This window comes from Drosophila santomea, chromosome 3R (assembly GCF_016746245.2).
Source record: "Drosophila santomea strain STO CAGO 1482 chromosome 3R, Prin_Dsan_1.1, whole genome shotgun sequence".
NCBI classification, from domain to species: Eukaryota; Metazoa; Arthropoda; class Insecta; order Diptera; family Drosophilidae; genus Drosophila; species Drosophila santomea.
The window spans coordinates 21904719-21927490 of NC_053019.2; the positions used below are offsets into that span (position 1 = coordinate 21904719).

At 46.3% G+C, this 22772-nt stretch overlaps 6 protein-coding genes across 6 annotated transcripts; 2 read left to right on the top strand and 4 right to left on the bottom strand.

Moving 5' to 3' along the window:
* Positions 1-509: 509 nt before the first annotated feature.
* Positions 510-4690, bottom strand: LOC120451150. The gene is made up of 4 exons (XM_039634577.2): positions 4403-4690; positions 4200-4346; positions 3920-4131; positions 510-3858 (listed from the first exon to the last, which is right to left on the bottom strand). The coding sequence occupies exons 1-4, from the start codon at positions 4580-4582 to the stop codon at positions 597-599; spliced, it is 3801 nt and encodes a 1266-aa protein (XP_039490511.1). The 5' UTR covers positions 4583-4690; the 3' UTR covers positions 510-596.
* A 545-nt stretch (positions 4691-5235) lies between these two features.
* LOC120451039 (DDB1- and CUL4-associated factor 10 homolog) lies at positions 5236-7633 on the top strand. The gene is made up of 3 exons (XM_039634367.1): positions 5236-5788; positions 5841-6210; positions 6294-7633. The coding sequence occupies exons 1-3, from the start codon at positions 5496-5498 to the stop codon at positions 7500-7502; spliced, it is 1872 nt and encodes a 623-aa protein (XP_039490301.1). The 5' UTR covers positions 5236-5495; the 3' UTR covers positions 7503-7633.
* On the bottom strand, positions 7616-12875 carry LOC120451038 (pre-mRNA-processing factor 39). The gene is made up of 8 exons (XM_039634366.1): positions 12807-12875; positions 12473-12564; positions 11408-12254; positions 11133-11341; positions 10943-11068; positions 9575-9849; positions 8167-9516; positions 7616-8108 (listed from the first exon to the last, which is right to left on the bottom strand). Exons 1-8 carry the CDS (start codon positions 12844-12846, stop codon positions 7805-7807), a joined length of 3243 nt encoding a protein of 1080 aa, XP_039490300.1. The 5' UTR covers positions 12847-12875; the 3' UTR covers positions 7616-7804.
* An 812-nt stretch (positions 12876-13687) lies between these two features.
* On the top strand, positions 13688-17054 carry LOC120452563 (serendipity locus protein H-1). The gene is made up of 3 exons (XM_039636843.1): positions 13688-14961; positions 15022-16226; positions 16338-17054. Exons 1-3 carry the CDS (start codon positions 13946-13948, stop codon positions 16724-16726), a joined length of 2610 nt encoding a protein of 869 aa, XP_039492777.1. The 5' UTR covers positions 13688-13945; the 3' UTR covers positions 16727-17054.
* Positions 16983-17821, bottom strand: LOC120452564. Its single transcript, XM_039636844.1, has 3 exons — positions 17582-17821; positions 17354-17521; positions 16983-17287 (listed from the first exon to the last, which is right to left on the bottom strand). The coding sequence occupies exons 1-3, from the start codon at positions 17819-17821 to the stop codon at positions 17096-17098; spliced, it is 600 nt and encodes a 199-aa protein (XP_039492778.1). The 3' UTR covers positions 16983-17095.
* Positions 17822-18273: 452 nt separating this feature from the next.
* Positions 18274-19063, bottom strand: LOC120452239. Its single transcript, XM_039636364.1, has 2 exons — positions 18638-19063; positions 18274-18578 (listed from the first exon to the last, which is right to left on the bottom strand). Exons 1-2 carry the CDS (start codon positions 19052-19054, stop codon positions 18402-18404), a joined length of 594 nt encoding a protein of 197 aa, XP_039492298.1. The 5' UTR covers positions 19055-19063; the 3' UTR covers positions 18274-18401.
* Positions 19064-22772: the final 3709 nt, after the last annotated feature.

Consider the following 22772-nt stretch of genomic DNA (forward strand, 5'->3'; position numbering starts at 1 on the left):
AAATGTAATGTAAGTGTGGCTAAGTCCAATAGGCATGTATTCTAATTACGTTGACCACAAGGCTTCCTCGGGCACCCATGGGTCCGCTAAAGCTGTCTATTACATCCAGTTACACCCAATCGCTTGATGACCTAGTAACGCATAAGTATTTTCTTTTAGTTTGAGCGCATTTAATGCAAACTTGTAGTCATTTTTCTTCTGTGTGTTTGTATTTAAATCAAGATTACGTATATGTATGTTTTCGTGACATTTTTGAAACTAATAAACCCAATAAGCTTGTCAGAGCGAGCAATTTATGTGGATCAGATTTTGGATTAATGTGTACGCATGTCTAAAGAGTTTTGTGCGATGTATGTATTTAAATACATAATACTTACATATGCTAACATATAAGCCATTAATTTATGTAATAAAGTTGTGTATATCTAACTTAAAACCAATGCTATCCCTATAAAGTTTATTCGCAACTCATGGTAGCTCCGATTTCATCCACTTACAAAAGCACGATACACCATTCCGTATATATTTACAACTTCTAACAGAATTAGTGAGGCATGCTATTGTATACTGGGTATGGCCAATCAGCTATCCGAAGTCTATGGATTTACGTTTTCCTGAGCCCCGAGCGCATCGTCTTGCAATTCACGCTCGATGTTGGCGTTGTTATTGTTCTCGGCGATTTCGTTGATATTGGAGTCGTCGTTGGCCTGGAAACGAGGCGGCCGTTCCTCCCCCTGCTCCAGATCCTGCTGCTGCTCGTTAATGCGGTTCTCAGTCTCCTCGATCGGCCTAGACGAGAGTCCCGGTGGTATTACCTCCAGCAAAGCCGGCTGCTCCTCGTGAACTAGCAGGTGTCTGTCTGCCAGTGTAGCCAGTTGTTGGTCCGAGAGCTCATGATTAAGCACGTTTTGCTGCTCCTCGTCGCACGTGTAGTTACTATCTATGTTAGCTGCATCGCAAGGTGGCAAAGCCAGCGTTTCAGTGTCCTTGGGAGCATCGAGGGACACTGTTGCTAGGGAATCTGCACTTCCTGCTGCCGTGTCTGGTTTCTCTAGAGATTCCGATTGATTATTGTGCGGTGGTGAATTATCTGGTGAGGGGGAGAGGTTTTCAGGTATAGGCGGAAAAAAGCTGCCACTTCCACTTGGAAGAGATTCGTTCTCCTCTAGGGCTAAAGATGTATTTCCTGTTCCGGCGGATTGACTGTTGACATGAGCACTTGATTCCGAATGAGGAGCATCGTTTCCTATTGAGACTGCTATTCCTATAGAGACTTCAATTGGCAAATTTTCGAGAGGTCGAATTGCCGTGATCGTCGGATTTTCAATGACAGATTCCATATCTGCATTAGAGTGCGCTCCGTTTTCTGTGTTACAGGATTGAATCTGTGTAGCTGCGGGAGGGAGATCTTTAATATCATCTGCTTGGATTTCGGGACCAGCTGCGTGTTGAGAGACAATGCAGGGATCTGACTGGGATTGTTCGGCAATGGTAACTTGTTGAGAAGTTTGGACGTCGTTTGCAGAAGTCTCGGTATTCCCCACTGTTTGGGAATCTGGTTCATCTGCAGTGCTGGAGCTTGGGCCTATTGAACATTCTGTTTCATTTGAGCATGCTGAAGAAGGCTGCGGTACAGCTTGACTGCATATGTTGGTTATGACCAAACTAAAAGCAGAAGCTTGTGCTTTTTCCACACCATGTACGTCAGGAGCTTGCGGGGGAGTTTCGCCGGCAGGCAACGCAGTTGGTACCTCTGTATCCATTCTCTCTGATTCCGCATCTTTCTTGGTTAATGGCTTATCCCCTTCGGTTTGAAGTTCCAATGGAGGCAGCTCGAGTTCACGATAGATGCGCTCTTCCTCGTCCTGCTCCATGGCTTCCTCTGCTTCATCCGCTGATGAGGCACTGTCTTCATTTCCATCGTCATCGTCCTCATCACTCTTCAATCCATTGCTGGGCAAGGCGTCTATCTCGCATATGTCCAACTCCCTTTCCTGCTTCACTGATACGTTACTTAGGTCTAAACTGCCAATGTAGGCATTCTCCTCTTCCATCTTGTCATTATGATTAATCTCTTCTGTGGTTTCTCGTTCTTCTTCTGGTTCCTCGTCTCCATATCCGCGATTTCGCGGTTCCGGCTTTATGGAAATCATGTTAAACGCCGAATCGCCGCTCACAACGGCTACAATCTGCGGCAAAGAGTTCGTCCTCGGTGGGCTATGCGTTCTTCGTTCCGCACCACCTGTACTTTTGCGCGCTGTGGACTTTACGGATTTCACCTTTTGAGGGGACGGATTTTGAGACCCATCCCGTGTCTGGAGCTCCTCGGGACAGGCTTCTTCAGCTCTCTCCAAAGCCATTGCTTCTTCTGCCATATCTATGCCACTGGCCACATGGGAGATCTGCATCATACGATCAAGCTCCATGCGATTCGGCTTAACATCTTCCTGACTCTGGGCCATAGCCTCATCCACTTCCGCGCTTCGTTCGTTTTCGTTTAAGCTGCTTTCAAACTGAGTCATGGGAATAGTGGTCATGACAGTGGCCTCAGGAGCGTAATCAACGGGTTCCTGTTTGATTCTAATAGCGGGCTGATTATGAGATTCTGTTCGACAGTTTTCGGACTCGGTTGGCGCTTCCTTCTCCCGTTCCTTATGCTTTCGTTTCTTTTTCTTTTTGCTACTTCTGCCAAATACTGATCCCGCTTCATCCAGATCGTCTATGAGCGATGAATTTAGCTTTCCATGATTCTTCGTTATTTTAAGCTTTAGTTTTAGAGGCTCCTGCTTCACCTCCGTTGGCTTTTCATAGCCTTCATAGTCGGGTTCCTGTTTAACCGATACACTGGGAATATCGTCACTGGCAGTAGCAGACATTTTATCGGATCCGGTTTCCAGTTGACATTCCTCCTCGCTGTCATCGTTAGCTGCCTGGAAATCATCGCCAAAACTTGGATGTTCTTCATCCCGTTCCGGCTCGGGGTCATTCTCGGCCTGACCTGCAGCTGGCCCCGTGTCACTGATGTGCACCTCCGGCTCATGCTTGATGCTGACCAGAGTGTTCATCGTATTCTTCAGCAGCTGATCCACTCGTTTCAAATAATTCTTGGCAGAAACTCTATCGCTATTTTTGCTTTTGGAGGCACCCAGTTGATTGGGTCCAGCCGAAGCCCGCAGTAAAGGCGATGACAGGCGCTCCAGGACCACTATCGGTTGCATACCCTCGTCTATGACAAAATCCGGCGGCACAGCTGTGGCCGGCGGAAGGCTCATCAATTCCTCCTCGATTTCGTTTTTGATGAGCATCTGCGCCTCATTGGTCACCACCTGGGGCATGATGTGCTTTGAGTGGTTGAGGTAAATCTTTGGGCAGGTTGGGGCATGACGCATATAAGCCGCTTCGGTGTTCAAGGTGCGACTACAACCGCCGCACTTGCGTTTACGGATGGCACAGCGGTGAGTGTTGTAGAAGAAGTTCGTCACGAAAGTCTTCTTGCACAGCGGACACTCCCGATCAAGGACGAGCAGCTGGACGGGAGTGGGCGGTGTGTGTTCGCGTAAATGGCGGGTAAAGGCGTAGGCATTAGGAACGCTGGCGTCGCACACGGGACACTTGTAGGGCGTCTTGGAGAGCTTATGCCACAACTGGTGGGCACGTATGTCGCTCTGGTTGTGGTGCGTCTGGTTGCAGGCATTACAAATGTAGCGCAGTATCGAAGGCACATGCACCAGGCTTTTGTGCTCGTCGGCCAGCTCCTTGCTAAAGAACTTCTCGCCGCAAACGCTGCAAATTGACTTCCGACCGCCCTTTTTCGCTGGTCCCTTAAGATTGGTCTCCTGTTCAGCGGGTTCGTCTTTGCTGGTATAATAAAAAGGGGATGTTTAACAAATAGAGCAATATGACAGTATGTTATAGTTACATCTCCGGCTCTCTTTTGGACACTAGGGACGTCATCTGTGAAGGCTGCAGTTTTTGCTTCTTGTGCCACACAAAGGGCTCCTTTTTGACCTGTGGCTTGGCATTAAGGTTATTCTTTGGCCAGGATTCGTCGCCCTTGCGTTTCCTTCCTCGTTTTCCAACTGCCCCAGAAATTTGCTGTTCCTTCTTAACGATGGGCTTAAGATCAATTAGCTGTAAGGCGTATATAAGACATTAGTACGCATATTCATTAATTATGGTATAGTTTATTCGTTTCTTACTCTTGCGGGTTCTATTTGCTTTAATCCCAAAAGATTTCGAGTCTGTTTATTCGTCGCATAGCACATTTCCCGAAACTCATAAAAATCATTGATTTTATCCACGCACAGGCTGCACATTGTCTGCGGCATTTTGTCGTCCACGGACACCTGCAAAGGGCGTTGGTTAAGGTTGGTCCAGGACTAACTTTAACAAAACTACTCACCGTGAAGCCCACCAGCTCGTAGATCTTCTGGGACATTCTGGGCTCGTCCAGGTCGATGGTGTCTTCTTCATTTGGCAAAAGTATTTGCACCTTTCCTGGATTATCGATGCCGCACAGCCGACAAATCTTGCAGAGATTCGCCTTAAGGGCAGCGTCGATCTTAAAAGCAAACCGATCCATTTTGGCCGGATCTTAAAAGTGATCTCAAAAGGCTTTTATCAACGGTAATTCAGCATGGTTAAAGGTTTTATCTCCAGTTGAACTCGCATTTTGTTTATTCCAATAAGCTCAGTGTTGGTAAGCGGTTAACGAGATTTGTGCGAAATCGATGTGCTATCGATAGAATCGATGATTTGTTTATTTCAAAATTGGAAAACTTGATTATTAAATAATAATACAATTTTTAGAAAAAAAATATATAATAAAACCTAAAAAATCTAAACAATATCCATTTTTTAAGTTTAGTAAATTAATAAGTCATATAAATTGATAAGTGATATCACCCAATATAGAAAACTTGTTTGCAGTTACTGTTATTAAAATATATTATTTATATGCGGAATAATACGTTGAACTTAAGATAAATGCTACCTCAGTATGAAAAAACCTTACTTTTATGACATTCTAACGGTATAAAATATCATCTAATAACCTTGAATAAAAGCATTTCCTTTTTAGGGTTGCAATATATAATTTTATGATCATAATGTCAGAAAATATGGAAATCCAATAAGTGCTTTAGAAGAAAAATACTTCGATTTAATCATCGTAAAGCGGCGCTAAAACAATCGATTGCATTAATCCACAGAGTATTATGTCAATTGAAGGATAATTTAAATCCAGATGATATTACCCTGCCATTAGAAAATAGAGTAATCTACCATTGTTCAGCTTTGCTAATCCCCTATTGTTCAGTTGTAAAAAAGAAATCGGTAAAAAAAAACATCACGGCGTTGCAGCCCTCGTTTTAGAATAAACACAAGAAAGGCCACGGGGAAATTGCATCGCGGTGCCCGAGAAATCGTGAGCAGGCACACCCACACAAAGTCCTCCAGGTTTTCCGATCCGCCTAAGAGATCCCAGAACCCACACAATGGAGCGCTACTTGAGCCGCCGCGAAAGTGGCTTCCGCATCCACAGGAGCGACGACAACTCCCTGATGCGGCGGATATACAGTTCGATGAACATGTTCAATAGCTACCACGCCAACTGCAGGCCCACGGAGGCGGGTCGCACCGGGGCCATCTTTAACCTGGAGTTCAATGCCGATGGGAACGTTGTCGTGGCTGCCACGGAGAGGAAGTGCGTCCTCGTCTTCGACGCCATCACACAGAAGGAGATCTTTAAGGTACCGGACGCCCACACTGACAGTGTCAATTGCATCAAGTAAGTGTAGGAGTTTCGTGCGAGGAGGTCCGTTTGCTAATCCTCGCTCCAGATTCTTTGACGAGCGCCTCTTCGCCACTGGCTCCGACGACTTCACGGTGGCACTGTGGGATCTGCGGAACATGAAGCAGAAGTTGCGCGTCCTTCATGGCCATTCCAACTGGGTGAAGAACATCGAGTACTCCTCCAAGGACAAGCTGCTCGTCAGCTCCGGGTTCGATGGCAGCATCTTCACCTGGGACATCAATTCGCAGACGGAACAGGGCCTAATATCGCAGCGCGTCTTTCATGCCAGTGGACTGATGCGCTGCAGGATTTCGCCCACGGGCGATAAGTTGGTTCTCTGCACAAGTGGTGGATACATTATGATTATCCATCACCTTGACCTCACCACACTGCACAAAGATCTCTGCGGATTCAGGGTAAGAATCTTTTCGTTTTGACCCGAGAAAGGGAGTGGTTATCTATGTAGATGCCTAACTAATGAGCTCGTTTGATTTTCCAGCCCGGTATCTATCGACTGATGCAGTTGGGCGAACAGTACATCCCACAGGCCGCAAAGTACGACCATGTGTTCTCCAAGAAGCAAAAGAAGAACCGCGTGGAGCTGGTCACCGACTTTCCGGAGAACAATGACGCCGAGATGATCATGGCCTTGCAGATTCACCCGCACTGTTGCTGCATGCTGACGAGGAACGTCAGCTGCGACGAGCAGAGCGAGTGGACCTGCATCCACGACATCAACGAGGAGCCGGTGGGCAGTGAGGATGAGCAGGACGAGGTGGAGCCACAGCCCAAGAGGAAGCGAGTGTCCACCACACTGGCCAGCCGCAACTCGTTGAACGAGCCCGCCCAGGAACAAGATACGGATGGCCTGCCTCCCAGACAGCCACGGCGACCCATGCGCCTCAGCACTGTACAGGTGTTCCAGTTGGATAACGCTGGAACAGGCCGTGGGGCCTCTGGCAACGCATCAGTCTCGACACGCTCGGATTCCTTCATACCGGACATCTGGGCGGCGGAAGTCACAGTCCAGGAGCGGGCCATCCGACAGAACCGTGCACGCATCTCCCATAACCATGTCAGCGGCTATAACTTTGTGTACGCCATCAGCAGCGGAGTGCTTCCGCTTAGACAATCGGGTTCAAATCGTCTGATGGCCAACAGCAGCAGTCCTCGCACCCTGACCACCCCGCCGCCCACAGAGAGCAACCAGAGCAGCAGCAGCAGTAGCTCCAGTAACAGTAGTACCAGCAGCAGTTCCAGCTCCAGCAACAACAGCGACACCACGGTCCGTTTAGAGATCGGCCATAGGCTGCGACTGCGACCATTCAATAGTCATGTGACAACACCAACGTTCAAGGAGAACGGTCATTCAATACTGGTTAATGCCAAGAAACTGCTTTACTACGCCGCCGAAACCAACACCAAGCCGGGCTTCATCAAGGAACCTGGATTCTCCGCGGACGGACGGGTAGTCTGCTCGCCGTACGGCAATGGAGTGAGACTCCTAGGCTACAGTGAAGACTGCTGCGACTATCCGAAATGTCAGGCGTTTGAGGAGGTGAAGAGCAAACCGCGCAAGCTTGTTGAGCTAGCCAGGATCACCGAGCACCAGGACGTCGTTCTGTGCGCCAAGTTTAGCCCCAGGGAACCGCTCCTTGTGACCGGTTGCAACGGGGGCGAGGTGACCTGGTATCGACCCAATCTGTAGACTTCAGTTGAGCCGTGCGAAGAGCGCTCACTGTCAAACTGTACATTTTATTTTCTATTTAGACATAATTCGACTTATTTCAAGAATATATTGGCGAAATACAAGCAACACGATTATGGTGGACCGATTAAGCTGGTATATTTTATTTTACGCAATGGTGGGGCTATTTTGTGGGCTCAAATAGGAGTTGATAAAAAATTACAATAAGATATCTATAACTTAACAGAGCAGCAAGGCAAAACTAAACAAGCTGTGTCGTCTTAAGAGCTACAGGTGGAGTGGCTTAGATCTAGTCAGCGAGCTTAATAGTAGTTGCCATAGCCGCTCCACTGGCCGTAGTTGTAGCCGCCACCACTGCTGGCGGTGGCCCCACCGGAACCATAGCCCCATTGATTGTAGTAAGAGTCATAGGACGCCTGTTGTGGTGCCTGCTGGGGATAGGCTGCACCGGCATTCTGCTGGCCGTAGTATGGATTCGCTGCTCCATAGTTGTAGCCTGCGACAGCGGCGGCCGAGCCACCATTGTTGTAAGCTGTCGCCGAGGATCCTGAGGGCACAGGACCTTCTTTGCTGCTTGACGAGTTTTTACGACTAGGACTGCCATCACTGTAAAAATAAGCACGTATTAGGAATGGTAATGGATGCAACTTCATGGAATTCTTACCCCTTCTTTTGCGCTTCGTTGGCTTTGCTGAGTGCCTGCTGCAGAGCGCGCTGTGCATCTTGCAGACCCCTGGCCGTGCTGCCGAAATCCTCAAGGAACTCCACTTTTCGCTGGGCAAACAAAACCTTCTGATCGGGTTCGATGTCTGCGCGTGCCATAAACTTATCCATAATTTGGACCACCTCCTGCTCATCGACTTTTGAGCGCTGAAGGCACAAATCGATCATTTGCAGGGCCACACGAGTGTTGGCCGGATCACGTTCCAGCGCCTGTTGCAGGGCGGCCAAGCCCGCATCGAGATCATGACAGATTTTATTGAGGAAGCGGGCATACTTGATGGCCAGACTGCCAGCAATGCCCTTGTTCTTTGTACTCTCTATATAGTGCTTGTACAGCTCGCGACACTTGTCCAGTGCACCTCGACGCCTCTCCACGTTGATGCGGCGGTAGGAAAGTTGCAGAAGATTCGGGCATCGCTGCTCGATGCGCTGCAAAATATCGGCGGCGCCGTCAAAATTCTTCTGGCATTCCTCGAAGGCGGCCCACATCAGGTGCAGACTGGGTTTGTCCGGATGATGGATGCGGCAAGCACGACGGTAAACATCACGTACCAGGTCCACAACTCCGCTCTGATCCTCCAAGGACTCTAGATAGCGAAGCATCTTCAGCCAGAACTCGTCATACAAAGCACAGGCGATTAGGCACCTTTCGAACAAAACCAGGACTCGCTCGCGATCGCCCTTTTCGATCTCGAAGTCCAGGTAGTCCTTCCAATTCTTGAGCTGTGCCCTCTCGAGGGGCTTCACATGGAAGTAAGGTCGCTTGATGCCCTCCTCGAATGACCAGCGGGCTGTCACTGCGCTCACGGTTAGCTTGTGGACTTTGCGCCGCGCCGAGATCGCCCTGTCCTTAATGCTGGCCACCTCCTCGTCATTAAGCGTGCTAAGATCACTGAAATCGATCTGCAGCGCCGGCTTTGAAGCTGCAGGCGATGACTCGCTTTCAGTGGTCAGATCGGTAGTACTATCTGATTCATCGACTTGAGTTTCACTAGTATCTTTTGGCGACTTACCAGCACCGCCCCCGCCAGATTCGCGCTTCTCCTTTTCCTTTTCCTTTTCCTTGTCTTTGTCCTTCTCCTTGTCTTTGTCCTTATCCTTGTCTTTCTCCCGTTCTCCTCGCTCTTTTGAGTCTTTGTCCTTGGAGCTGCTGCTGCTGTCCCGTCGATGCTTGGACGAGGACTTGGAGGACTTGCTCTGCTGACGCTCGTGGAAGTCCTTGCGCAGACGGACCAGCTCCTCGTTTGCAAGTGTGCTAGTTACAGCATGCTGATTAATCACATCTTGGAAACTGAAAAGTAAATATAATTATTCGCATGTTTCATAAACTAACTTTGAGTGGAACTCACTTGTCGAAATGGCCATTATAGCCCTGTGTGGGTATGGCCAGAAGTCTATCGTAGATCTGGACCACTTGCTGGTAACGCTTTGACTCATTCTCCCAGCGAATGTAGGCGTCCCAGAGTTTGTCCGAGCGGAACTCCAGGCCGCAGGCCTTCACTGCCCTTTCGTACTGGGAGCGAATGAATTGTTCATCCTCTCCATGATGGGATTTAACATGCATCAGGTAGTGGATCCACAGATCCACTGACAACGGAATCGCCTCCAGTCCGCGCTCAAACACCTAGGATTTGGTCATTTCGTATGTTCGGTACAAGTTTTGGTTTTTTTCATTTATTGTTGATTGATCGCAGAAGAGAAATATAGAAATATTCGTGGTTTATAGTAAGCTTTCAACAGTTAAGTGCTCAGATACTTAAGCCTATCGTTTTGATGTGAATGGTGTTCGGGCTTAAAGGCTAACTTAGCGACTTTACAAGTACACGGAATACATAACACACAGGTTGTAGTTGTTTTCACAAAGAGACTTAAAAATTTCATTTAAACGCCATTTGTACTTACGACTGTACGAGATGCGATCTCACTATTTATATCGTGTTGAAGAAGGATGGAGGTAACGTAACTGAAGAGGAGTAACTGGTGATACAAACGTACGAAGATCAGAAAGTAGATGGATCGTACTTCGAGTAGACGAACCAGTCGCTTTCGGGTTCATGTCGGTCTGGGGTTCAAGGGGTCAACAGAGTTGAGCTAGTCTGTGCTGGGTTACAGCGTGATTTGTGCGACACATGAGTGACTTATTCTTAAAACGTCCAATTAGTGTCGTGAAGATAAAGAACTATATCTCATGGGCAAAGATCACCATAAAAAAGTGCTAAGGTGTATGGAGTACATGTGATAAATAAGGTCGACGTCCGGTTTCAAAATCAAGAGTTGGGTGCAACTAAGGTTACAAAACAGAAGCTACTTTAAATAAACGTAAACTTTAAGGTGTTTTTATACGGTTGCTTTTTTTCTTAACCTCCTTTGAAAAAATGCCCCAACCCCCAAAAAAACCTTTCCCACCTAAAAGATGATATGATTCGAAGTCGAATCCACACCATTTATTTAAAGTATTTAGCAGACACGAGCCCTATGAGAAAATACAATCCTAAATGGATGCTACACTAGTCTCAAGGCAAGTTTGGTTTTGTCCTCTCAATTTGGTGTATTTTGGTAGATGTTGCATTTATTGAATGTAGTATTTTTATTAGGTCATAATAAATTGCATTTAACAACAAATATATGAATATCAATTGTAATCGTAATTGTAAGCGTAGTACAAAAAATTGCGAAAGATATTTATTTGCACGACCAAATGTAATTGGGGTACTCACCTTGTAGCAGTTCGCCTTGATGCCCTTGCGCTTCTCGTAGTCGGCGTACTTGCGCCAATATCCGTAGCAGTAGGGATAGTGGGACAGGAATGTGTCGTAGGCCTCGCGAGCCGCCTCCGCATCGGACTGTGGAAAAAAGGAGAAACACTCTTATTAAAAGTTCAAGATAGACGTTCCAGTACAGACTCACCTCACTGTCCACATATTGCAGCAAGTACGTCCAGCCGGTGAAGTCGGTGGAGTCATCTTTGACTGCTCTCCAGTACTTATCTAGGTCTGGCAGCTTCTTTCGCTCCTTTTCCTTATCCTTATCTCTCTCTTTGTCCTTATCCTTGTCCTTCTCCTTATCTTTGTCTTTATCGCGCTCCTTTTCCTTCTTTTTCTCCTTGGGTTCCGATTCTGTGGGGTTTAATAGTGTGAGTCAAGCCCTATCAACTTTTTAGTCACCCGACGATTTACAATTACCTTCAACTTTGATCTTTTTCTCTGAGGGCTGTGCATCGTTACTCTCAGATGTGGGACTGCCCGGATTATATTGCTCTGCGGACTTATCTTTGCTTGCTTCATGACTGCTTGCTTCCTTATCTTCAGTGCTTTTAACGCTATCGTCTTCTGCCTTACGCTTCACAGGAGCCTTGGGCTCACTGGCCGTGTTATTATTATTGTGGGTGGGCAGCTCGTCCTCAGAGATTACTTCTGCATCCGCTGGCAACTCAGCCCGCTGCGGGGCTGGAAGCTCTTCGTCGGAAACCTCCTCGGCATCGTTGATTTCCGGTTTGCTGGGCAAAGGGAGTTCATCTTCGGATACTATCTCTGTGTTGACAATGGTTGCATTGCTGGTGTCCGCATCGGCTAGATCCTCGGCAATGGCATGTTGTGAGCTGGAGTCCTCAGAGGAATTGAGTTTCTCTGCCTGCGGCTGCAGGGCCTCCACATTGTACTCAAAGTCCGCCTTCTTGGCATTGTCACTCTCATCATTTCCACCTACGGAGGGCAGGCTGTTGGCATTATCGCCGGCCATCGAAGCCAGTAGGGTGTCCACGCCAGCCTGTCCGCGTGTCTCCTTAATATCGTCACTAGTCTCTGAATGCTGCTCCGCCACCGTTCCAAACGGAAAGGAAGAGCTCTTTTCATCAACGCCTGCAGCTTCGGCTGGCATTAACATTTCCACGTCATCCTCTATCTGGTGCTGTGTCTCCTCGAACTGGCGCTCCAAAGCGGGTGCCTCATCGGTGGTCGTCCCTGCAAAGGGCTCCTCCTCGTCCTGAACCATGACCACTTGCTCTTCGGCCTCCTCTTCGTGGTCACTTAGCTAAAAGGATTAAGGTTTATTAATGACTGCTATCGGCATTTCTCAGTGCATTATTGGATGCTGTGCCTTCAGTTGGCCCTTGCAGGTAATCACTCGCTCCTCCAGGGAGAAGTATCATGTGCGGATGGAACAACGCCACATCCGCACTGGAAATTGCAATCGTTTACATCATGGGCTGATGATCTGTATAAGGCGCCAACTACGTGGGATGAACTGACCTGTACGTTCCGCTTGGATGTGCGCCGGGTGCTCCTCGTTGGTAGCGATGCAGCCGGGGATGCGGCCTTCCGACCAGAACGTGTGCGGCGACCTGGAAAACGTCAATTAACTGTCTTGGTTAATCCATGCGGTTTACATAAACTGTACGCGCGGTGGTGTTATGGGTTCGGCGCCTCGTGATGTTCTCCTTTTTTTCGAAAAGCGTTTCTTGCCTGCTCCAAATGACTGGCAATGTCAGCTTTCTGACCGGACTAGTCAGAACTGAATATTAAATCACCGTGCACTGGGTCTGGTCGAAAGAATTTGGTTATTTGTAATTTTTTAACACTTTACCTGGACTTTCCATCACAACGTTTTCGCCTTCTGACGCCATATTAATATTACAAAGTGGTATCGATATACATATCCCGCCAATATCGATAGTGCTTTGTTTGCCAATGACAGATAGCTATATTTTGATTGATTTTTAGACGCTTTTCGAATTTTGCTGGTTTTCATTTTTAAATTTTGATATAAAAATAAAATATTTACTATCTATGTAAGATAAAAAATGTAATTTAATACGGAGAATAGCAAAAGTATCCAGTGTTTTTCCAGTTCGCCGAGCTAGTTCATTCATTGGCGTGCGCATGCAGAACCTATCTCAATACACAAATGCTCGCAGCAAAGTAGACCTGCGGTAATACTTTGTTTAGTTTTAGCTATAAACATAATATTATTATTTACGGGTAAGAGGACTTTTAAGATCTCCATAGAAAAACCTTAAAAAAAAAATCACTTGTTTCATGGTACAAAGTTTACACAAACTCTTCTTATCACATAATATAAAATGGTATGTTAAGACAATTTAAACAGAAGCATAAACAACATAAACAATTAACGCAATCTTTGGTCCCATTAGGTAAAAAATATTTTGTTTCAATATTTATTACTTGTAATTTTAAAGGCTCGAAAATTGTTAAAGCATGTTAACAACGTAATATCGAATTAAGTCACGAAAAATCGTACTTTATAAATTGAGTTGCCAAAGAAAATGCGTCCTTGTTGTACAAGAATTTTTTTTGAGTCAAGAAAACTTCTTAATAATTATTTAATGAATGTGATTATTTAATAAAATATTGAATCCACACGTGAATTAAATTTAGCTAGAAACCCGTCAGTCGACCATCACTTCTAGCGGGACTGCCTCTCGTGCGCGTCTTCCAACACTGTTCTCAAAATGGCGACTCGAGAATTGTAAGCGTGACAAAAACAACAAAGCCAAGGCGCATTTCACAATAATTAAATGTTTTTCGATCAATTGCGGCGCGTTTAACCCATTGAAAGCGATCGCGATGAGTGAATTGGAAACCCAGTGACCGGGCAACGAAGACCAGTGAACGCAAAGCGCCAGTGGCGCGGCGAACAAAGACAAAATACGGCGAGCGAAAACGCCGACCGCATAACCTGTACGTGTACGCAAGGCAAGGCGAATGGAGGGCGGCAAGGGCGAGGGCAAGAGAATGAAGGAGGAGGCGCCAAGCAAGAAGTTGCCGCCTAAAATCTACGGCGGCGATGCGGGCACCCCCACGAAGGCGGCCCACGACGAGATACTCAGCTCGCTGCTGCGGATCAACAACTTCGACTCGATATCGAGCATCAAGGACGAGTCGCTGGACATCGATCTGTCGGCCTGCGTGACTATCAGCTCCGCCAGCCTGGTCAATGGTAACAGTCTCTCCTCCACCGACTTTTGGCGCGTATTGGACGAGAGTGCCCAGAATAATACCGAGTTGAATCTCTCCTCGGACGTCTGCCGCGATGATCTGGCTGCCACCAGCTCCTCAACCGTGTCCAGCAGTATGACCAGTGATAACCACTCCAGCTCGGAGTTTAGTGTGACTTTCCTGCGGCCGGAGCCACCGAATGCTTTCACTAATTCCCCGTTTAAGAAGACTTCCTCCAGCGGCACCTCCACGCCCGTAAAGCTATCGCCCGAGCAGCTCCACCAGCAGCATCAGCTTCAAATGCCCCAGGCTCAGCTGCTGCAACGCAAGCCCAAGCTGCCGGCGGCGACGGCGGTGCGTCTGAAGGTCTTTAAGGAGGAGCCGCCCGAGGAGAAGCATCCGCCGGAGCAAGTGGTCACCAAGGTAGAGGTGTGCGAGTCCGAGCTACTGCCGCCATCGTTTACCATCTTCCAGCAGGCCAAAACGGCGGAGTCGGTGGCAGATGCGGCCAGCATGCCGCCTCCGGCTGCCTCGGAAACGAAGCCGTTGGAAGTGGATCCGGCACCGCTGCGCAAGTGCCTCGACTGCAACGGAGTGCTGCTGGAGACGCCCGACGAAGTGGCCAAGCACGAGGCGGCCAATCACCGGCTGAGGTACACCTACCGTTGCAGCGAGTGCCAGCGGGAATTTGAGGTGCTGGCCGGATTGAAGAAGCACCTAAAGACGCACCGCACGGAGGGCCGCAAGGACACTTGGAAGAAGTGTCCCGACTGCGGCAAGTGGTAAGTGTTACTGCAAACGTAAAATAGTTATTCCTATTGACCATTTTACTTTCACTTTAGCCTCAAATTGGGAAGCATGTGGATGCATCGGAAGATTCACAGCGATAACAAGAAGTACCAGTGCGACATTTGCGGCCAAAAGTTTGTGCAAAAAATAAACCTCACGCACCACGCACGGATTCACTCATCGGAGAAGCCGTACGAGTGTCCCGAGTGTCAGAAGCGATTCCAGGAGCGCTCACATCTGCAGCGCCACCAGAAGTACCATGCGCAAACGCGTTCCTACCGTTGCGAAAAGTGCGGCAAGATGTACAAAACGGAGCGCTGCCTTAAGGTCCACAACTTGGTGCACCTGGAGCAACGACCATTCGCCTGCACAGTATGCGACAAGAGCTTCATCAGCAATTCGAAGCTGAAGCAGCACTCCAACATACACACCGGCATGCGGCCCTTCAAATGCAACTACTGTCCTCGCGACTTTACTAACTTCCCCAACTGGCTGAAGCACACGAGACGCCGGCACAAGGTGGACCACAAAACGGGTGAACACCTCGAGAACATTCCCTCCTACTGCTCTAAGAAGTCTACTACAAACAAGGCCCAAAAGGCAGCCGCGGCAGCAGCAGCAGCAGCGGCAGCAAGTGCAGCTGCAAATCCCAACGAACTTTCCGCTCCTGGTGACCTAAAAGCCAAGGCCAATCTTACGTCTGCTGCTGCGCCGGCGCCTGCCAAACAGGCGCGTAAAAAGAAGCAACCGCAGCAGGCCACTCTTGCTGCATTGGGAATAACTCTACCTGCCGGTACTGCCCTTCAGCAAGTGCATCCTGTGCCGCAGGCGCCACCGCATCAACAGGAACTAACCACTGTGCTGGTGCCGCTGGCCCCGCCGGCGCCTAAGCAGACCAAAGCCAAGCGAGAACGAAAGCAGCTTGCACCCAAGCAACTGCAACAAAAACCGCAGCTTCCACAACAGGGCCAGCCTCAGCAGTCCAGCTTAGAGCCCATTCATGCAGTGCCGCAAATCAAGAAGGAGCCAGTGCAGACTCAGGGTCCGTTCCTCGACCTACACGGCCTTAGTCTGACTTCAGCCGAGGAGCTGATCATGGAGCAGGCCCTGGAGATGGAGGAGTGCGGTCTGTACGATGCGCCTAATGCGAACACTGAAATGGGGACGTCGGACAACGCCATTTCAGATTCGGCTGCTGCCCTGCACTTCCAGATAAAGAATGAATTACCGGACGAGCTGTTGCCTGACGATGACTTCTGTAAGTTTTGTATGAAAATGCCCTGTTTTATCAAATGATTTACCCTGTCAAATGTATAAAAGACTGTTGTTTTCAAATACCTTATTTTATTTTCCACTTTTCTACTTGCAGTGCCTTGTAAGCCCAGCGACCGCCTAGCTTGCCCCTCACTGGAGTCCTCGCCGTTTTCGTCTCCCGCCTCCATGGAGCTGACCGCTGTCTCATCCGCATCGAGTGTCGCCATATCGACGAATGCGCTGCCAATGCGATCTGGGAACTACTACCTGCCTGCCTTTACGCTGAATGCACATGGAAAGCTTAGCAGTACGGGCAATGCTGTTCAGTCTGTGACCACGAGCTTGGCTCAGACACCCTCTGTGTCCATGGTGAATGTGCCTCTGCTGGTGCGATCCAACCAGATGCTGCCCTCGGTAGACACGATACTCTTCACCAACCAGACCGGCGGAAGTCGATTCTTTGCGGGGAAATCGGCAACTGCGGCCACGCCGCATCTGACATGATCGGGCGGCGGAATCTGCTGCCTGCCAACATCAACGCCTCAACGATCTCCTGTGTCTTAGTTAAGTTAGCAGTGTCGACCATGTTGCACCAGCGCAATTGGGCGGTCGCGGACCGATGGCAATCGATTAAGAGAATTTGGGTTTGTGTCCCGTAGGTTATTAAGAGTATGACGCTACATTTGTTTAAGTAATTGACGTAAGCTGATTTTTGCATAGCCCGTAAGTGTATTTGAGTGTATATATAAACGATTATATATAGAAACATAATGATAGATCTTTAATTTGTACGCTTCACACCAATAATAAATTTCGTACATATTTTAGTAAACATCTAATCATTTCTTGCAAGACACCCAAATTGGACAGCTTCTAATGAAAGGGCTTCGATCGTCTGACTTTAGATAAATCGCCTTGGACTTCTACGCAAATGCGAGTCGGCCTCAGGTCCCCGGAAGAATCGTAGGCTCTGAACACTATGTTGGCTTTGTAGCGACCTTCGGTAACTGGTCCCATAGCAGTTGCGGTCAAACTAAGCACATACTTCTCATGTATGTATTTTGTCTGTAATGCATAATATTTAAGCGAAATGTATAATGTATATAATGCAAGAGCAAATTTTGTACTCACACCGGCAACATTTATACAATTCTTTACGTCATTGATAATATGCCCAGTCCAGTATTTGTACCACAACTGGTTTTTGTCGTACATAACTTTGCAGAAGTCCTTTGAAAGCAGAGAGAACACTGTTGGCGTCCAGGTCCCTCTGTCCATGTACAACAGTTTGGCGCTCATCTAAAAAACAAAAACATACAAAAGGTGCCAGGCGCCACTGATTTGTAAAGATGAAATCACCTCTATGCGATCCTCTGGTTGAACGTCCCACCTAAGAGTCGCATTTCCGGTTAGGGTTACACCATCAGCATCCATGGTCGTTGAGAGCTCCGATAGATCGGCCAAACCAAATATGTCGAGGGTGCCGGGCTCAGGATCAGGACAGCTGTGAAACACCTCCTCATCCGCCACCATAAGCTCATACTTCTCTGCACTTGCCGAGATGGCGAGCACCGCTAGCAGGAATACTTTCAGATCCATTTTGTCCACCAAATGAAGCGCTGCCATTGCTCAAACCACACTATATACGTCCAGAGAAAGAGGATGCTGTTACTAATTATAGTAATTTCTCTGCAGGTGCCCCGGTCTTTTGATGTGCATACAGAAAAATAATTTATAACGTCTACGTATGTAATTAATAACTCGTTTTTATGTTTTTTGTGTACTTAGCTTTTGGGGTAGAGTTCGTGCTAACTCGTGGTGTATAGGAAAAAAAAGGAAAAAAATATTAATTACTACGGAGGATATTCTCCATTAATTTCAGTAACAATATCTTGATTTAATTTATTAAAAAAAAAAAACATTTCCTAATAACTTAGCTTTTTTGAGTGCTCAGAATTTATTACGCATAGCAGGAAACCCATAAATAAAAAATATTAAAAACATTTCGTTGTCGCTTTAGCGAAATAGTAAGTAAGTAGACATATGCTTGCAGTTATTATTTATTGAAATGAAAAGTTTATACATTTTCAACATTTTTGAAGTTTTGGCTCGCAGGCTGCTGATAGCTTTTGCAAGTTGGGCGTTTGGCAAAAAGAATATTGAATCTTCTAGCTACATCTTAGTTCCTAATCTTAAAAATATCTCCAACTACTTCACAGCAAATGCGGGTGGGTCTCTCGGTTCCGGTAGAATCAAACGCTCGTAACATCATGTTGGCCTTGTAGCGTCCTTCACGAAGTGGGGCGGCAATTGAGGTGGACAAATTGAGCACATAGGTTTTCAAAATAAGTTTTGTCTGAAATCAAATGGTTTAAAAAATCTCTATACGAGTATATGGGGATAGTTTAAACCTACTCCTGGAACATTAACACATTTATCCTGCACATCGTTTACGATATGTTCCGTCCAGGGCTCATAAAGTATCTGATTTTTGTCATACATGATTTTACAGAAATCCTTGAAATATGCTGAGAATACAGTCGACGTCCACGTGCCCCGATCCCAATAGAGAAGTTTAATTGCCAGCTGTACACGATCCTCCCGTTGGATGTCCCACACCAAAGTCTGGTTCCCGCTCACAAGCAGTCCATCGATATCCATGGAAGTGGAGAACTCTGATAAATCCAGCAATCCATGGATGTCGAGGGTGCCAGGCTCAGGATCGGGACAGCTTTGAAATATTTCTTCATCGGCCACATTCAGTTCGTACAATGCTCCATTTGCCTTGTAAAACAGGGAGATGAATGCCAGTACAATTATTTCCACTTCCATAATGACTGATCACAACTAAAACTATTTAAAAAGGTCGTTGCTGGTTGGTGCCATATATACTTTTTAAAATCACGCTATGTGGATATTAATAATAATAATTAGCCTGCAGCTGACACAGTTATCGTGTGTACACTTCTAATCTCACATTCTTACATATTTTTTTAATTGTCTACCTAAAAAGCTTTTTTACAAACTTTTTCAATCAATTTAATAATATTTTAAGGTAATAAGGTTGTAATTTTAGTTAATTTTTTCCCATTATTATTATATAAAATTAAGGAACTGGGGACAGTTAGTTTTATTTCCTAAATTTGCTCTGCTTCTATCCTCCAGGAATTGCAAAACCAAAAACTGTCAGACCGAATTAAATGCATTTTGCATTGCCCTAAGGGTTGTTCCACATACTCCAATTCTATTTTTTTCCTATTACTTTGAGCGACACTCAAAAGGCTGTATATCAAAGTCAGCAAGCAAAGAGGGAGTTTAAACGATTTGCCTTTTAGGCTTCAGTTAGGGGTGGCATTGCATTTTACTCCACGCCTGCATCTAAAAAAGGGTGAGCCAGAAACCTAGTCTTATTTTTTAATGATAAGCAGATTAAAGTACACTACGGATGCATAGCGCAATAACTTTTATTTCAAATCCTGTTTCACGCAAAAACATAAAGCGCCAACTCTGTCCTTTCAAAATCCTGTGGACTCCATATTTATGGCACTCTCGAAGCTGCCAAGACATCGTCTATTACCATTTGATAAATGGGCATCGTTGGCATTATGAGGCATATTGAACGGAATGCCAAATGGTGCAAATTACGAAATTGATTCGGGTATTCGAAGTGAAGTTCACACATTGAATTTGTCTCGAATTATGAGCAGTTTCTGGAGTAGTAAAGCGTTTTGATTTGTATCTCAACATATGATGACACATAAAACGATTTGTTCAAATGGGGCAACCAAAACCCTTCCAATGCCGACATAAAGGACTAAGCATGGACACGCAGGCGGTTACACAATATCCCTATTCCATATATCCCGCCAAAGGGTACCACAGTACCACACAGCGCATGCTGACAATGTCGCGACAACAGGAATGACAGCATAATAATAATAAAAGGGTATAAAACACACATATACCCGCTTTGAAACGGGGGGGATTCTCGAAAAGCTCCACAGTGGCAGCAACAAAAACAAATAGAGCAACAGCGATAAATATCGAAAGGCATAAATAAACCTGTGTGCTTGGCTGCGTGGGCGAGTGAAAAGACAGGAGCTTTCTTATTTCTAAAAAGAAACTTTTAATACCATTTGAAAAGGTTGTAACTTATAAATTAGTTTAACTTTAGTGGTCTAGTTTGAGCTTAAAAGATAACTAGCAAGCCTAAGAAGTTAAGTATCCGGCATGAAGGACCATACTGAATAACTTGTTGAATTACCTGGCACTATTCATGGGCCCCATTGCCCGTTGGCGCCCAAGTAGCGCTCCTGGACGAAGCGAAAGAGTTACGCGCTGCAACAACAATGAAGCACCGCTCGTTGGCGGCAAAAGTGAAGATGCCTGGCGTCGGTTTGTCGACGCTTGGCGCGTTTTGTAAATATTTACACATGTAGCAGTTACCTGTGATTGTGATTGTAGCCCCCATGTGTGTGTGTGTGTGTGTGTGCTCACGGGGATGTGTGTCTATAAATACACACACGCCCGCGAATCTTCGCCAAAGTCCTTACAATATGTGTGAGTGTTTAAATATTTGCCGCTTGCCTTTCTAAAAAAAAACATTGCCCGCTTTCGGGGGCTGTCATTTATTACTGTCTGCCGATATTTTAATTAAGTTTATAATGCCAGCTGCTTTAGCAAGTGGGCGTGGTGCCGCCCATTAAGCCAACATCATGCCATAACACTCCCACCACCCCCCTACTCACTTGCCGTGCAGAAAATCAAAGGAAACGAAAAGCAATAACACACGTGGCACGTGACTTGTTTACCATATGGAATTGTTTGTCTGTACGGTTTAAATGTCGCAGTGCACATGCAAAAGGATATATGTACACACACATGTGCCTATGGCAATAGCAGTGGTATTTGTCTACTTAATAAAATGATTTTCTAAAGTGGGCTCTTTTTTGTCAGTGTCCAAACATGTGTCTTAAGTGCATAAGCATTTATACGTTTAGAAAAGGAATTAATATTTAATTTTTAAATACCAAACCTCTCCAAAGGAGATTAATATAAATCAGGAGTTGAGAAGTTATAAAAGTAGAAATAGAAGCCAGAGAAAATTCACTTCTATTCTAACCTCAGGTGTATAAATAGACTGATATGTGGGCACCACGAACAGCAGAAAGTGTTTTCGCAAAAAATGGAAACTGATACGGGAATATGGTTGGCATTGCGATGGAGCTGCTATTGGTACGTGAGGGGGCGTGGGTCAATCAGCAGGAACCACAGCAACAATAATGTCGCCAAATCCCGGCACAATGGGTCTGGCAGCGACTTTAAGGGGTACTGGTGCCTGGAGAAAGAAGACGGAAGCTCTTACAAAAATAGCAACAGAAGCTTTCGCTTGGGGGAAGTCTGCAGCGGACATAACGAACAATTGCAATTGTTTATTAATTGATTTTGCGTGTAACAGTCAGAGGTTGTAAGCCTAAACTCTGTCTGAGCCGCAGGTTCAATGACTATATCTTTTGAATGCCCTGCGGCTGGCACGTCAGCCTGTGGGTATGGTACAAATTTTTGATTCTCCCACCATCGTTATTTTTCAGACTCAACGGACTCAAGAGTGCGGCTGATATAGAAAGCTGGTGTTTATATATACAAAAATATAAGTTCTGCCTTCCCTGGAGATTCTTTCTGTTTTGTTTGCATAAATCAATTTATCAATTTCAAAGTTGCCGCGCTACTTGGCTTGTTGCTGGCGTTGTCGCACTGGCGAGTTTGTAAACGCTTGTCAGAGTGTTTTGCTTTTTGCCACGCTCGGAAAAATGCAAATGCGAATTCAAGTGCAGTTTGCCGCGAAACGCATAAAATACCATTCGAGGAACCGGAAGGCAGGCGGAGGAAATGAAACGAGACAGACAGACAGACAGACGGCTCTCGACTGGCAATGCAACGCGACTGGAGGAGCGAATCCAACTTCATTTGTCATTTTGTCACATTAACGCAATGGAAATGCAATATGCTAATGTCAAATTTTATGAATGAGCATGAAAATATTTGCCAAGGCTTCTTGATTTAATATTAAAGCGCTTACCAAGGGATGGGCGGCTACCCATTAATGACTCGAAAACTAGAGCGGATCAGAAATTCAGATTGTGAAAATAATTATGGTGACTCTTCAACTACCTTAAGCACAGCAAAGGAAATTAAACCAAGAATGTAAATTGCAGAAGCAATGGAAATTCCACAGACGCATCATTTCACTCTTAAATTACCTTCGAGAAATATTGTCAGGCTGATGGCTGTCGAAAATAGAGTTCATCCAATATTCAAAACGTAATCCCAAATTTATGAAACTCAAGTTCGAATACCTTCTTACAAACCAGAGCGTAGAAGGCTCATTTATTATTCACCCTTTCCCTTGATTTTCTATGCGCTCTCCCAACGCGGTCTCTTCCTCTTTCAGCCCGCTTCCGTTTCCGCCCGCTAACACACCCACTCAATTAACGATTCATATGGCACGCATTTAAGTTTTGCATTCCAAGTGAGCCGCAAATCTTTTGCC